This window comes from Monopterus albus, unplaced genomic scaffold (assembly GCF_001952655.1).
Source record: "Monopterus albus unplaced genomic scaffold, M_albus_1.0 scaffold56.1, whole genome shotgun sequence".
In the NCBI taxonomy this organism is placed as follows: Eukaryota; Metazoa; Chordata; class Actinopteri; order Synbranchiformes; family Synbranchidae; genus Monopterus; species Monopterus albus.
This window is the reverse complement of record NW_018127936.1, coordinates 1,960,720-1,973,669: the sequence shown is the minus strand read 5'-3', so window position 1 is coordinate 1,973,669 and position 12,950 is coordinate 1,960,720. Positions and strand designations below refer to the sequence as shown.

Genomic DNA, 12,950 nt, shown 5'->3' with positions numbered 1-12,950 from the left:
GGCAATTTAGAGACACCAATCAACCTAAGCTGCATGTCTTTGGACTGTGGGAGGAAGCCGGAGTACCCGGAGAGAACCCACGCAAGCACAGGGAGAACATGCAAACTCCACACAAAAAGGTCCCAGGTGGGGCCCGAACCCGGAACCTTCTCACTGTGAGGCAACGGTGCTAACCACTGTGCCACCGTGCTGCCCGACAGTGATTTCTTGACTATGAAATCCATTTAGAATCACAATGATATCATTATTAGTTATTCAAGAAAAACAATATTTTAGTAGTAGTGTTTTTCTTCAGGATCTAGCTTAGTAAATCTGAAGACATCAAATCTGTTGACACCCCACTGAATTCACAATGTTTCAGCTAAAATTTAATCTTAGTTGCAAGTCTGTAGCATTATTTGTTGTGTTACAGGAGCAAGTTTTCCATCAGCCTTGCAAATCTGAACATTCTGGATCTGCTGATCCAGAATGTTACTTGGATCCAGATCACACTTTGGTGTGTGGTAGTTCTTATGGGGATGTTATCATGCGATTTTTGTCCAGGCAATCTAGGGACTGTGAATAGAGCTGGTGGAGTTAACCAGAGAATAGCATCTATATAGAGAAACCTGGAACTTGTAGTTAAGGTAACCAAGGCTAGAAATCATTCACAAGATGTTCTACTACATTGTTAGAAATTAGGCTGGTGCAGTTTCCATTTGGTGAGACACAACCCTCCTTTGCAAATGCTGACAGTATATGCCAGAGAATAAATGTATATGTTCATTGCATTCAGTGAAACTGTGTGTTCCCTTTCTGGGATAAATCAAGCTCTTACTTTACAGTGGGGTCTTAAGGAAATGTCTCTTGTACATAATTTGCAGCAATTGTCAAAAAGGCACCGTTTCCTGGATTTTGTGCGTCACTGATGTGTGTCAATGTGCCCTATTACTCAATAACGTGACTAGAGTCTGATTCATTATAAAATACTCTGAATCCCAAGTTGAAAGGTTGAAAACACGCCCTGTCTGAGGGTAAAAACGACAATTAAGAGACTAGCTTTTAAAAAAGACCTGAACGATATTTTTTAGGTGACAACGTGCGATGAATAATGAATTCAATGCTCATTTGCATTATGTCTCTTCACTCATGATTCGACTTGCCAAGACATTTCTGGAAACGTCACTATTACATAACGCAGCTACTACTACTATTATTATTATCATTACATCTGTAAATAAGTTTTTTTTTATCATGTGGTAGGCCTCGTTACTCAGCTCACAGTCCCGATGACTGGTGGCTAACGTTACAGAATGACCTCCTCGCTTCTTAACAGCGAGGAGGTCATTCTGTAAAGGTGTGTTATCAATAACGTTGCTAGTCAGTATGTGTATCAGTAAACGCGTTAGGTGGCCAGCGAATAGTATGAATTAAGAGTATGTGCCACACTGTCTGAGATGAACTTACGGGCATTTATTTAGGGAACTATCACAGCTATGTGGTTGTTAAACATGTTTATAAAGATCACGCTACAAGTTAGAAAGACTGAGTCATACTGACCTAACTGTATCGACGCTGGCTAGGTTTAAGGTTAGTGTAAAGCTCATACAGATGAATGAAATTTGATTAACTGACCTGTGGGAATTCCCAGTTCCTTGCTTCCTCTCCCGAAGCCTCGAATGACCTCTCCACGGCAGAAGTACGGAAGGCTCTTCATGACTAGGTTCCCGATGACTGGTGGCTAACGTTACAGAATGACCAACACAAGAAGGCGGAACCAGATAACCAGCCAGCACGAGCAGCAACCTGCAATACGGAAATCTTATTCTTGTAGAGTTCAATACCCGTTCTTGGATTTAACGCTAGATACAGCTTAGCTTCACTTACCCGACTAAAGTTGAACCTTAGTCACTGAGCAGCGATGGTAAAAAAAAAAAGCACTTGCTATGCTATCTAAGCTAATTAACGTTAGCTTCAAAGTCAGTTTTCCTGAAGCTGTTTTAAGCAAAGTTGTACAGTAATTCCTGGTGTTGTAACGTCTCTTCCCCCGGTTTCATTAAGGTCCACTTACGGTATAACGTTAAAGCTAAAGATGAAGCCGTGTAGCTCTCAGAGAACCGGTGACACTAGTGCTACATGTGTTGTACATTAGACATCTGTTCGTTGACCGCGTGACCAAAGCGGACCAGTAGGAGTCACGTGTTGCCTTTCAGAGTTGTAAGAAATATAGCAACTACAAATGATGCATTCAACGATCTAGAAAAATACGAACGCATATTGTCTAGTTGGATATAAAAATCGAAGTGTTACTATTGAGTGATGGGAAACCAGGGCAAGTACTAGAAAAGGTGACGTATAGCCTGCTGTCTCATATGCTACTTTCCCAGATTTTTATATATAATAGTTTTAACATATTAATTTACTTACAGTAAATGTAAGTATGACCAATTTACTGTATTTCAGATGTTCTATAACCTACTGTGAAGTCATTCTTTACTGACAGTTTGTCTAATTATAATTGAAAATAATAGAAAAAGTATAGATACTATTATGGGGAAAATTGTAGAAATTATATAAAATCAGTTATTAATCATGTATAAATTAAGAATCTTTTTATGTTTGAGATTGTTTAAACTATCGTTAAAAGTCCAACAGTAGAGGGAAGTGGCTAAATCTTAGTGTTGACCTGTGTGTTCAGTGTTGTTGTCTGGCTGGTGCCTTTGTTATGAGAATGACAGAGGCGATGCAGAGCACACCGTCCTGTATGCAAGGGTGTTATGTCTACATACTTTGATAGCAAAATCATAAGTGGGGAGCGCTCATGTTTGGCTTGGCCCTTTGCCTACAGAGATTATTTGCTTTCTGTATGCACTGACTCCTTTCACCTAAGTTTTGTTCTTGACTTGATTATTTTAGTATTTCCATAACAATCTGGTGACAGAAATGGGATAACTCATGTCGGCTGGAATTTGATCTCAGGGTAGATGGAAAATCTGTGCTCCATCACCCTACCTCCCCCCAGAGGGTAGAGGTGAGAGACCATAAGCCTGAGACCAAACCACACCGTTGTTATCCAAGCCAAACTCTAAAATCCATTGGAAACAAGTCTGTCTTTGGGTGAGTACAGCAGCATGTAAGATGGCAAGAGGGTAAAAGTAATTGTGCAGATACACATGAAGTCAAAAGCCCTTTGATTACCTGGGCCCTATGTTTAGAATCATTGTCTCATTGAATGATATGTTGTCCAGTGTGTTCTGGTCCATTTGTCTGAACCTAAGCACACAGACTGCTCCTTTGTACCTCTGCATTCATGCTGTTGCTTCTGTCAGCAGTAAAACCATCAAGTAATGCCAGTGTGACAGTTTCAACTGCAGCCACACATGCCTAGGTCATAACAGAGCCATGTTTGAATTTGTATTTACATTGACATTATAGTGTTTTTGATCAGTATCAAAAAACTATTTCACTGTGATTCAATATAAAACACAGAAGTGAGTGCAGACAGGATACCTCTGAATATTACGCAATGTGTAATGTGCATTACGGTGTATGGTACATTTTCTGAAAAGACTGTTGAGGAGGAACATCTTTAATGATGTAAAACATTTTATATATTTTACAACAAACGGATATCTTGCAAGCCACAAACAAATGTATACAAAGACTATAAAAACCAAATAAAATTAGACACACCCAAACAGCACAGTAGGCACTCTTTAGTGAATATACAGTATTTTCTGATCACCCCTCTCTGTTGTGAATATACAGTATTTTCTGATCACCCTTCTCTGTTTCTCTCTCTCTTTCTCTCACACACACCCAGAAAACTAAGCACTAACTGTAAATGTACACAATCCTGTTTTAGGGTGGGTAAGCAGATCAGAGTAACCTGAAACTGTATGAACTGGAAACATGCAACACATTACTGCAGTGAGACTAGCGATAACTGCTATTTTGCTACCTTTATGATGACATTCCAAGTATTTTCACAGTGATATACAGTATTAATAAAATACCCTATTTGTAGCTTTTAATACTGAGATGTTAAATGAGATATTGTGTAAAAACTCTGTGATAGGAGCCACTTACACCGTTGTAAACTATTTAAAATCCAGCTTTGCTGCTCCATTTCATATATTACAAACTGAACAGGTGCAGTGATGAGTATATCATATTTTTCTAAACAAAACTAGAGTCTAAGAATCCCTTGGCCTTATAGTGGTGACAGAGCTATAACACAATACCATCGTAGGTGTCCAGGGAATACAAATCTATATTTGTGAGTACATTTTGTTCACGACCTTGTTATGGCTTCAGAGAATCCACATTTACTGTAATACTACCATGTTTCACAGAAGGTACAGCTAGGAACTGACAGGGAGAACTAAAGCATGGGTGAAGCAAAGAAAGTTAGTAACATGAAAGAAATAGGAATTAAAGCAGTGTTGAAATTTAAGATGAATACAAAGAAAACAGAAGCTACCAAATGCATCTTCGTCTTAGCTCAGTTGACAGCCGCTGCACTGTAAATACTGTATTTTATTTAGCACCCTCAGGTTAGTCCTTTCCTCAGCGAACAAACAACTGCCTGGTGTTTTTAACCACAGCATGCTAACTCATTGCTAGCTGTTGGTGTAACAGCTATATGCAATACACATCATGCTGCAGGCTTGTTTATATTCAGACATGCTGTGGTAGAGTACAGCACAATGCAGGGGCAAGACAGCCAGCAGCCAGGTATCTTCTGATTGTCAGACAGCTGAGTTCCCCTTCTTGTCGGCTCTGAGTGAGAGAGAGAAAATGACAGAGAAAGAATTAAACATTTAAAGCATAGGGGTTGCTGATGACAACTGTACAATAAATGGAAAATAAAAATAATGGTAAGATCATAAAGTAAACAGCTGTCACAAAGTACACACATCTGCAAAAGCTAAACTATGCTAGTTGCAGATGCTCATATTTTTATACTTGTAAATGAAATGGGACAATCTCTGCCTAATGACAATGTTGCTCTGCAAACACTGCAAAATCAGCATATGTTCAGTGGCTACCAGGACTGCATCTAAATTTATAGGGTGGATCCACTGTTAAAAAAATGAGTTACTTTGCAAAAAAAGGTGCAGCAATGTAGTTAAACGATTGTTTCTTCATTCTGTCATGGACAGCTCAGTGAGTCAAAACAGTGTATGGTTCCACTGTAGCAAAATCAGGATGGAAATATGTAAACTTATATCCTTTCAGTGTCAGTGTAATGTAAAACACACCGTAACCACATGATGTTCACCTCTTGTTTTTCTGTGGCAAATCAGTGCCTGTATGTGTCCATGTGTTAGTTAATCAGCACTTTATCACTGATCAGGTTTCAAGTCACTGAGGCAGGTTTAGAAGCAGTTAGTTGACTTAGATATTAGGCTACTCAGGTAATTCTGTAATCAGAAGACAGAGCTAAAGAGAGAAAAACTATTCATACAGACTTATAACCTGTTACATTACCAAAGGAGATGATGATGTTAAACCACCACTAAAATGAATAACATTAACCTGTATCTATGCAGTTTGGACCAGTGCCTCTTTTAATGTGTGAAATGTTTTCATGTTCAGTTAATATTGTAGATCTCAGTAGCCTCTGTTAAATTCAGTCACTGGTGCAAAACAATGACTTACTTTGTTGTTGTCTCTTGCAAATCTGTGTCCAGTCTGGTTTAGCATTGGATTGGAGAGCAAATGTCAGTGAGGGAGGGTAACAAGTGACAGGAGCGACCACATTGTCAGTACACATGCAGTAGCTGGGCATTAGTAGCCTAAATCAACACTGCCACAGAAGGTTAAATGAAAAGAAAGAAAAACAAGCATCAGTGCTGTTAAGTGGGGGTGTTGTAGGTCAAGGGAGTTAGGCACACATTCACTGCAATGCATAGGGTGCAAAATTTTAAAAAATAAAAAAAAAAGTCAAAAGAGTCAGTTTTCTACTCTTAGATGCTTTTTACAAGCTAAGTTAGGCTATACTTACAGTTAGGCTTAATAAATGCAAAAGGCATGAAGACAGAGGTATAACACATACCTCCTTAGATAACGGATAGAATTATAGATAGCTTTAATTTGTTCAAGTTCTCATCTCAATTCTATTTTCACCAAAGCACCAGCAAGTGGGTGTTTGTATATGTTTTAGGGAGCATCCACATGTATCATAGCTGATATGGTAGTCTATCTTCCACAGAGACTGTTCTCACAAGTGTTCTAACGTTTACTACTACCTTTCCTGATGAGTAACCAGTAGCCGTGTGCATGGTTGTCCTCTCACTAGCAAAGCAGAGTGGCTTTGTTGCAGTGCTGCAAAAAGTCTCAAGGAGGACTGTGGGTGGGTGTTGTACAAAGTGTGAAGCTTTTTACTACTCTGCAAAAATGCTTTATGATAGTAGCTTTAACTCACCTTAACTCAAGTTACTGTTAGCCAGCTGCAGATGAAATACTGCATCTCCCACTCATTATCACTGACGATATTTTCTTTCCATCTATGACAAAGTCCAGTGTGTGTTGCTGGTTTGTACACTATACTGAAAGTCTGAACTCTTTGCAACCATTCACTCTGACAAAGAAATAGGTGCTTTTCTGTTTGGCATATGCCCCGACCTCAGGGTAAAATACTGTATACTGTATGTTCATTTGAATTCTGCTAATATGTCACAGATGAGTGGTGAAATAAACCAGTTTACAGGGAAAGCCACAGCACAGACAGAGAAGTAAGAAAATGAATATCTGGCTCATTGTAAGTTGGATAAGAAGCAGCCAAAGGTCAGTCAAAGGTTAGTCCCAGCATAAGACATTGAGAATAGCACTGAAGGATTTTTCACAGCAACTTTTACACAACCAACTTATTAATACAGGCAGGTTAGAGTTACCTCAGGCATGCAAATTTATGTATACCCATCTCCTCGTCATACCTTGGGGCAGAGTGAGAGATGCATAAGCATGCCCAATTTAGGCACTTGGAATAAAAGTTTGCTGATTTTGTTTGTATTTCTAGAGTAAATCTGGTAAATTATACTATTACCTTTCTGGCACAGCCCTGACAAATCTGAACAATATAAGGGTAGGATTTATTGCAGGCCTGTTATACCTGTTGGTTAGGGTCTTTTTAGACACCAGAGAGTCAGATTGCATTAGATTGCTGATGTTGCAACTTCCCAAAGGTGTGGTTTTATCCTCTTTCATGTCTGACTGTATTGCTTAAATAAATAGCATTATCCTGCAAAACTAACCTATAAAACAGCATTCTCAGTCATACAACCTATTCCTACGTGGCTTATCTTAAAGTTGGCTAAATCCAACAATGGCAGACTAAATGTAAACATAGCTGGCAAAATTAACACTAAGAGGAGGCAAAGTACAGTAGTTTATTGGGCAACATGGCTCTGTGCCACTCACTGCAGAAAATGAAATCAAGGCTGTTACCTAAAGCTAAAAAAGGGCAAGGTTTCCTGCTTAAGTGACATTGTGGAAAAATAATAATAAAGTAATATAAACAACCCGTATACAAAAGAGGAAAATGTCAATGCAGACAGTGCTGTTTCCACCTTGTGAGGCCACAAAAAGTTAAGTGTAGATACATATGTTAAAAATTGGTGCAGCTGACTCACTTGACAATACTGGCTGGAATGTGGACATATTCCAGTGGGATGATTTCTCCAAGCTCCTGCAGACTATTCACATACTTAATCTTGCTGCTGAACTTTGAGCTGTAAAACAGAAATCACACAGGTTTTTTTTTTCCATAAATATGCCCATGGAAATTCATTTTACACATGAGATACACATGAGTACAACCACGAGACCTTATAAAGGGTCTGGTTATTCCTAGTAAAGTCCGTATGAACCAGGAAGGATGAACAATGATGAACATCTTAAGGTTCTTCTTCAGTCTGTGGATCAGGAGCAGAGGCAGAAGTGGTGCAAAAAGATTAGTAAGAGCTTCACTGATAGCGGCTGGCAAGCATAAAGTAGATCTTAGAATTGGAATAGAATAACACTGATAGGGAGAGCTCCTGGTTTTTCACAGTGACGTTGTTCAGGACACAGTGGGCGCTCTGCTCCACTCTCGAACCCATTTATTATTTCTATATTCATTAATTTCTTCTATATTCAGAGGTGTTCCTAATATTCTGACGCTCTCATGTATGTAGCTGGGAGGACAAAAATATAGACAGCTCTAATTGTAATGTAGTCCAGTACAACACCATCTTTAACTGGGACCTCAATAATAAACATACAATTGAATTTATACATTTATGACAATTTCACCAAAAACAAACATTTTGAGCTTCATAAACACAGATGTTAAGGTGGAAGTGTTGCACTGAACTACATACAATTATACAGGTGTACCTAATAAAGTGGCCGGTGAGTGTATATTAACGTCAACTGAGCATGTGTAATTTTTTCATACAAGATTAGTTATTTTTCTAAATAGCAATTTAGGGCTAGGTGCTGTTGATTTAGGATTCCCTTGCCCCATTCAAGATGAACTTTGAATTCTATTGCTCTTTGTTAAAACAACACAATTCTTCATTTAAGCTTTCTGAAGAACAGTACAATATAACATCATCAGAACCTAACATCCATGTGATATGTACTCCAATCACAGAAGAGAAGAAAAACCCCCATAAGATTTGTGCTACTGCAGGAGAATAAGAGCCTGAGAGAGGTTCTTTGACTGTTTGAGTTTGTGTTAAACATTGCAGACATTTGCTGGCCACTTGTTTGTGTGACTGTTACCTTCTATCTATCATTTGGTAGCACCTTTTCATCCAAGTAAAACCAGGCATTCTCCTGCGGGGTGTGGCGCCATTCAGGTAAACAATCATGTAATCTTCTGCCACCATAAGTTCCAAGGTATTTATTACATACCTGCACAGACAGACAGACAGACAGACAGACAGTTAATAAAAAACACTGTATTAGACTGTCATATGTTTATACAGTACAGTAACAACTGCAACAAAAATCTATAACGCAATTTTCTTGTTAACTGAACGGTGTAATATACAAAATTCCTTATTGAATTGCGTAGTTCAGGCCAGGGGCTGTTCTTTATGGTTTGGGCTAGGCCCTTTAGATCCAGACAAGGAAATATTTAATACTGTAAAAGGAGTGCTTCCAACTTTGCTGCCAACAGTTTGAGGAAGGCCCTTTCCTATGTCAATGTGCTAATACACAAAACCAGGTCCATAAATAAATGGTTTTTTGAGTTTAGTGTGCACTGAGTCCTTATTGACCTCACTAATGCTCTTGTGGCTGAATGGCAACAAGATTCCTGCAGCTGGGTTCCATAATCTTATGGAATGCTGAGATGTTTGCCATCATATACAGTGCGAGTGCAATGTCTGGGTGTCGAGATACACCGTGTGCCATGTACATATATGTTTGGCCATGTAGTAAAAGTTTACTTACAGAAAAAGGTTTTCCATTACATAATTGTAATTGTCACAGTCACTGTCCGGTAAGAAACATGCTGCAAACACGATGATGGCATTCTGCTCAGCATAATAACCTGAAAACATATAGCACATACAAAGAGGACATACTCATAAGCACACAGAGTCTGGCAGTCATGGTTCTACAGTGTTGGATTATAGTGATATTTATAAGAAATATTTAAACCAGACAAAAACAAATGCTTTTAACCAGTGGTTTCCTTTAAATCATAAAGCGTAAAATCAGCAGGGAAATATGTGTAAAGTACCAAGATACAACTGAATGGAGAACATCAAGAGGGAGGGTATCAGCGCACATGATTAAAAGCTACAATCACACATGAAAGATTGGTAGGCTTGGATTTTTAGTATTCAAGTTTATGTACCTCCATGAGAAATGACTCTTTTGTATGGCTCAATGCACTTCATATCAATGCGATGCTCCTGCTCTCCAATCACCACGCTCCTCCACAGCCTACTGTCCCTGCCCTCCACAGCTGCTCCGTGTCCTGCAACAGCACTAGCCGATGTTACTCCTGCACCCAGATTAGCTTCATCCCCTGTTTATGACAAAGATAGAAATGTTTTACGAGATTAAATGGCAATAAATAAATAAATATTAACATTTTGAATTGATTTACACTGTGATTTTAAAGCATCTTTGTACATTACAGCATGTGTGCTACTATGTGTTTTGTGTGTTTGTGTTCATGTGAGCGTCATCTCCCATCTGTGTTGTATCTTCAGGTGTGTGTCTCACCATGTCTGTTGAACTCCAGTGAGTCTCCCTCATCAGGTGTGTTCAGCTCATTTATGCTGACATCCAGGTCGTCTCCAGTATCCAAGGCCTCATCCCCTGTGTCCAGGGCATCTTCTGAGAGAAGAGACTCCTCACTGTGGTTCAGGGATACATTCATCGGTGGAGCTGCCAACTTTCTCCTTTGACCGGACCCGCCGGAAAGATCTGCTGAGGACGGTGGGTCTGGACAGAGAGACATGGTTTAATTGTTTTAGTTTTTTGAAGAAAGTTTGTAGTTCCACAAATTTTTCCCTTATGTGACAATGTTTAACTAATCCAGAAACAAGGAAAGAATAACAAGAAGATCATTACTTTAAAAGTTGACATTTCTGTTATCATGTGAGCATCTTCCATGACACTATGGCAACAGAAGACAAAGTAGAAAAGTTTATATGAATATGATACACTTCTACCCTCAGCCAATCCAAATAATCCTCCTAAATCATAATAAATAAATACTTAAGCACAGTTACTTAAACCTTGACAAAGCAATATTATTATTGAGTTTAAAATTTGACCATTAGGCCTGTACCTCTAATCCTAGGTGCAAAAGTCACCAACACTAACAGATCCAAAGAGTTTAAATAAAAGGAGAAATATAAGTTCAGCTCATCTGTTTATTTACCTTCTGTGTTTTCCATCTCCTCTGCAGCTTCCTCACTGGAGGCCATATTCATCATCATCCCTCCTGCACTGTCTCCCTGTTGGGGATGTCTGCTTAGAGGCACAGAAATGCAATAATGAACCACAACATAAAATATCACTGCTATCAGCACTGCCACCATAGGGACGGCTATGCATAGTACTGGGCCAAATAAGCCAAAGACAAACATCTACTGAAAAAAAAAGAACAACTTTTCCCATGACAATAGATAAAGAAGAGTTTAAAATGTGTTCATTTGTCTAACTGGATGTAAAAGATCACAGAAGTGACCAAACAGAAAGAGAGCGACTCACTGCTTCATCCCCAGGCTGCTCGTGTGGGCTGAGGAAACAATACTGACCAGTGTTGCTAGCCTCCCCCAACCAAAGCCCCTCTAACAAACTCTAATTAGCATAAGGCCTGCTAACAATAGAGTGGAGCAGAACAGAGAAACCAGTCCATATGATTACAGACACAACCATACAGTCATTTTTTTTTCTTTCTTTTTTTAAATCTCTGTCTGAGAACACATACCTTACACTCACTCTCTCTTCTCCCAGCATGAGGGACTGAAATGCTGTTTCCACAATCAAGTCACATGACCATTTGATTATGGAAGGGTATGCCACTTGTATATGCACATCCCAAAGAGGGGCTGTATTACAAAGTGGTGGGAGCACGTACAATGATGCAACTGTTAACGAGGAACAATTAAATTGCTGTGCAGATTATAACTTTTGATGTAGACATTCAATTAAGAACAGGATCCCTTCCGATGGAAGCCATGTTGGGAAGGGATGTACATCAGCAACAGGCCTATTCCTGCTTCTTTAATCATTCTTGTACCTACAGTAAATAATACACTGCCAAATAAAATACACCTTCTCATTTGGACTTGACATGTCAGTTGTTGGCTGCTTTGGTACAGTACAAAGAAAAACACAAGATATCTAAATAACTGATTCATTTTAAATTGATCTGTGCTGCCTCTGTGTGGTAAAAGACAGTAGTGCAGCATATAGCCTTTGGCAAACCTATATGCTGTTTGTTCTTTACAGTGTCTCTCTCTTTCACACACTTATAATGGACAGAAAACAGCCTATAATCCTGTTTCAGCTTTTTAGAAAAAACAGTGAAAGAAAACTTTTATCTGAAATAACTTTTCTTGCAGAGGGGACAGGCATTTAGCTGATACCTGTAGAGGGACCATTTACACAGTGCTGTGAAAACTCACCTTGAAAGGAGATACTGAACATATCCCTCTGACACATAACGAGCGTGATCTTCCCTCTGAGGCTGGATATCTGATTGGTACAACGGCTGCTCGTCAAAATGGTAATGAGCATGGTCTGTCTCATACTGACTCTGGTCATCAGCGCACATGGAGGTGGTGTCATCTCCATACTGGATTTCAGCTACATACTGAAACTTGGATCCTGGATCATTCGAGCTGTACTCAGCACTGAATCCAGTTTCATAATAGTTCTCAGCCGGCTCAGATCCATACTGTATAGCTGTGGTGTCAGTTATAAACTCAGCATAGACGTCTGCGGTGTTTAGCTGGTGGCTTGTTTTAGTATCTATTCCAACTGAGTAGGCGCTCTGGTTTTCAGTTCTTTGGTCAATGTGGTGGTAGTTGTAGCCACGCTGGGTTTGACCCTGAGTTACAGTCTGAGTGCTTGTCCACAGGTAGGCAGCATTCTCATTGGCTGGCTGGGATGACAGTTGGGATAGCATATCTTGGTGTCTACTTTTTCAGGGAACAGGGGATCAGGAATCAGGACAGAGAGGAGGACAAATTCAGTGTAAATGCAAATAAGAGTACAGTGAACTTCAGCCATCCAACAATTTGGGGGTTTAATCAATACATCAACCACACTCGCTTGCAAGATCAACTTGTCATTGGGTAATTTTTACAGCGTGTTCACTAGGCTGGTGTTAAATATCTGAGGTTCACATTAAAGGTACCCTATGGAGCTTTTGGCCAAAGATGATCGCTAGCAAGGCAGACATGGATGTAAACAATTTAGGCCTAGAAAGTTACAAAAAAAAATCTTTC

General features: G+C 39.4%; 2 protein-coding genes across 7 annotated transcripts in view; both read right to left on the bottom strand.

The window, feature by feature from the left end:
- The window catches only part of rfk (riboflavin kinase), a 6,286-nt gene extending 4,119 nt beyond the window's left edge, over nt 1-2,167 (bottom strand). The window contains exons 1-2 of the mRNA XM_020602511.1: nt 1,867-2,167; nt 1,615-1,785 (exon numbers count right to left, since the gene is read on the bottom strand). Of these exons, the coding sequence (XP_020458167.1) occupies nt 1,615-1,696 (82 nt within the window). The 5' untranslated portion in view covers nt 1,697-1,785; nt 1,867-2,167. The remainder of the gene's footprint in view (nt 1-1,614; nt 1,786-1,866) is intronic.
- Nucleotides 2,168-3,733: 1,566 nt separating this feature from the next.
- LOC109961556 (uncharacterized) overlaps nt 3,734-12,950 on the bottom strand; it is a 32,687-nt gene continuing 23,470 nt past the window's right edge. The window contains exons 10-20 of one of the 6 annotated variants that reach the window (XM_020602456.1): nt 12,126-12,641; nt 10,874-10,965; nt 10,210-10,431; nt 9,836-10,009; nt 9,427-9,526; nt 8,752-8,883; nt 7,812-7,898; nt 7,617-7,715; nt 6,879-6,920; nt 5,644-5,676; nt 3,734-4,761 (exon numbers count right to left, since the gene is read on the bottom strand). In XM_020602456.1, coding sequence (XP_020458112.1) covers nt 4,731-4,761; nt 5,644-5,676; nt 6,879-6,920; nt 7,617-7,715; nt 7,812-7,898; nt 8,752-8,883; nt 9,427-9,526; nt 9,836-10,009; nt 10,210-10,431; nt 10,874-10,965; nt 12,126-12,641 — 1,528 coding nt within the window. In that variant the 3' untranslated portion in view covers nt 3,734-4,730. The other 5 variants (XM_020602457.1, XM_020602458.1, XM_020602459.1 and 2 more) reach the window with 5 other exon arrangements.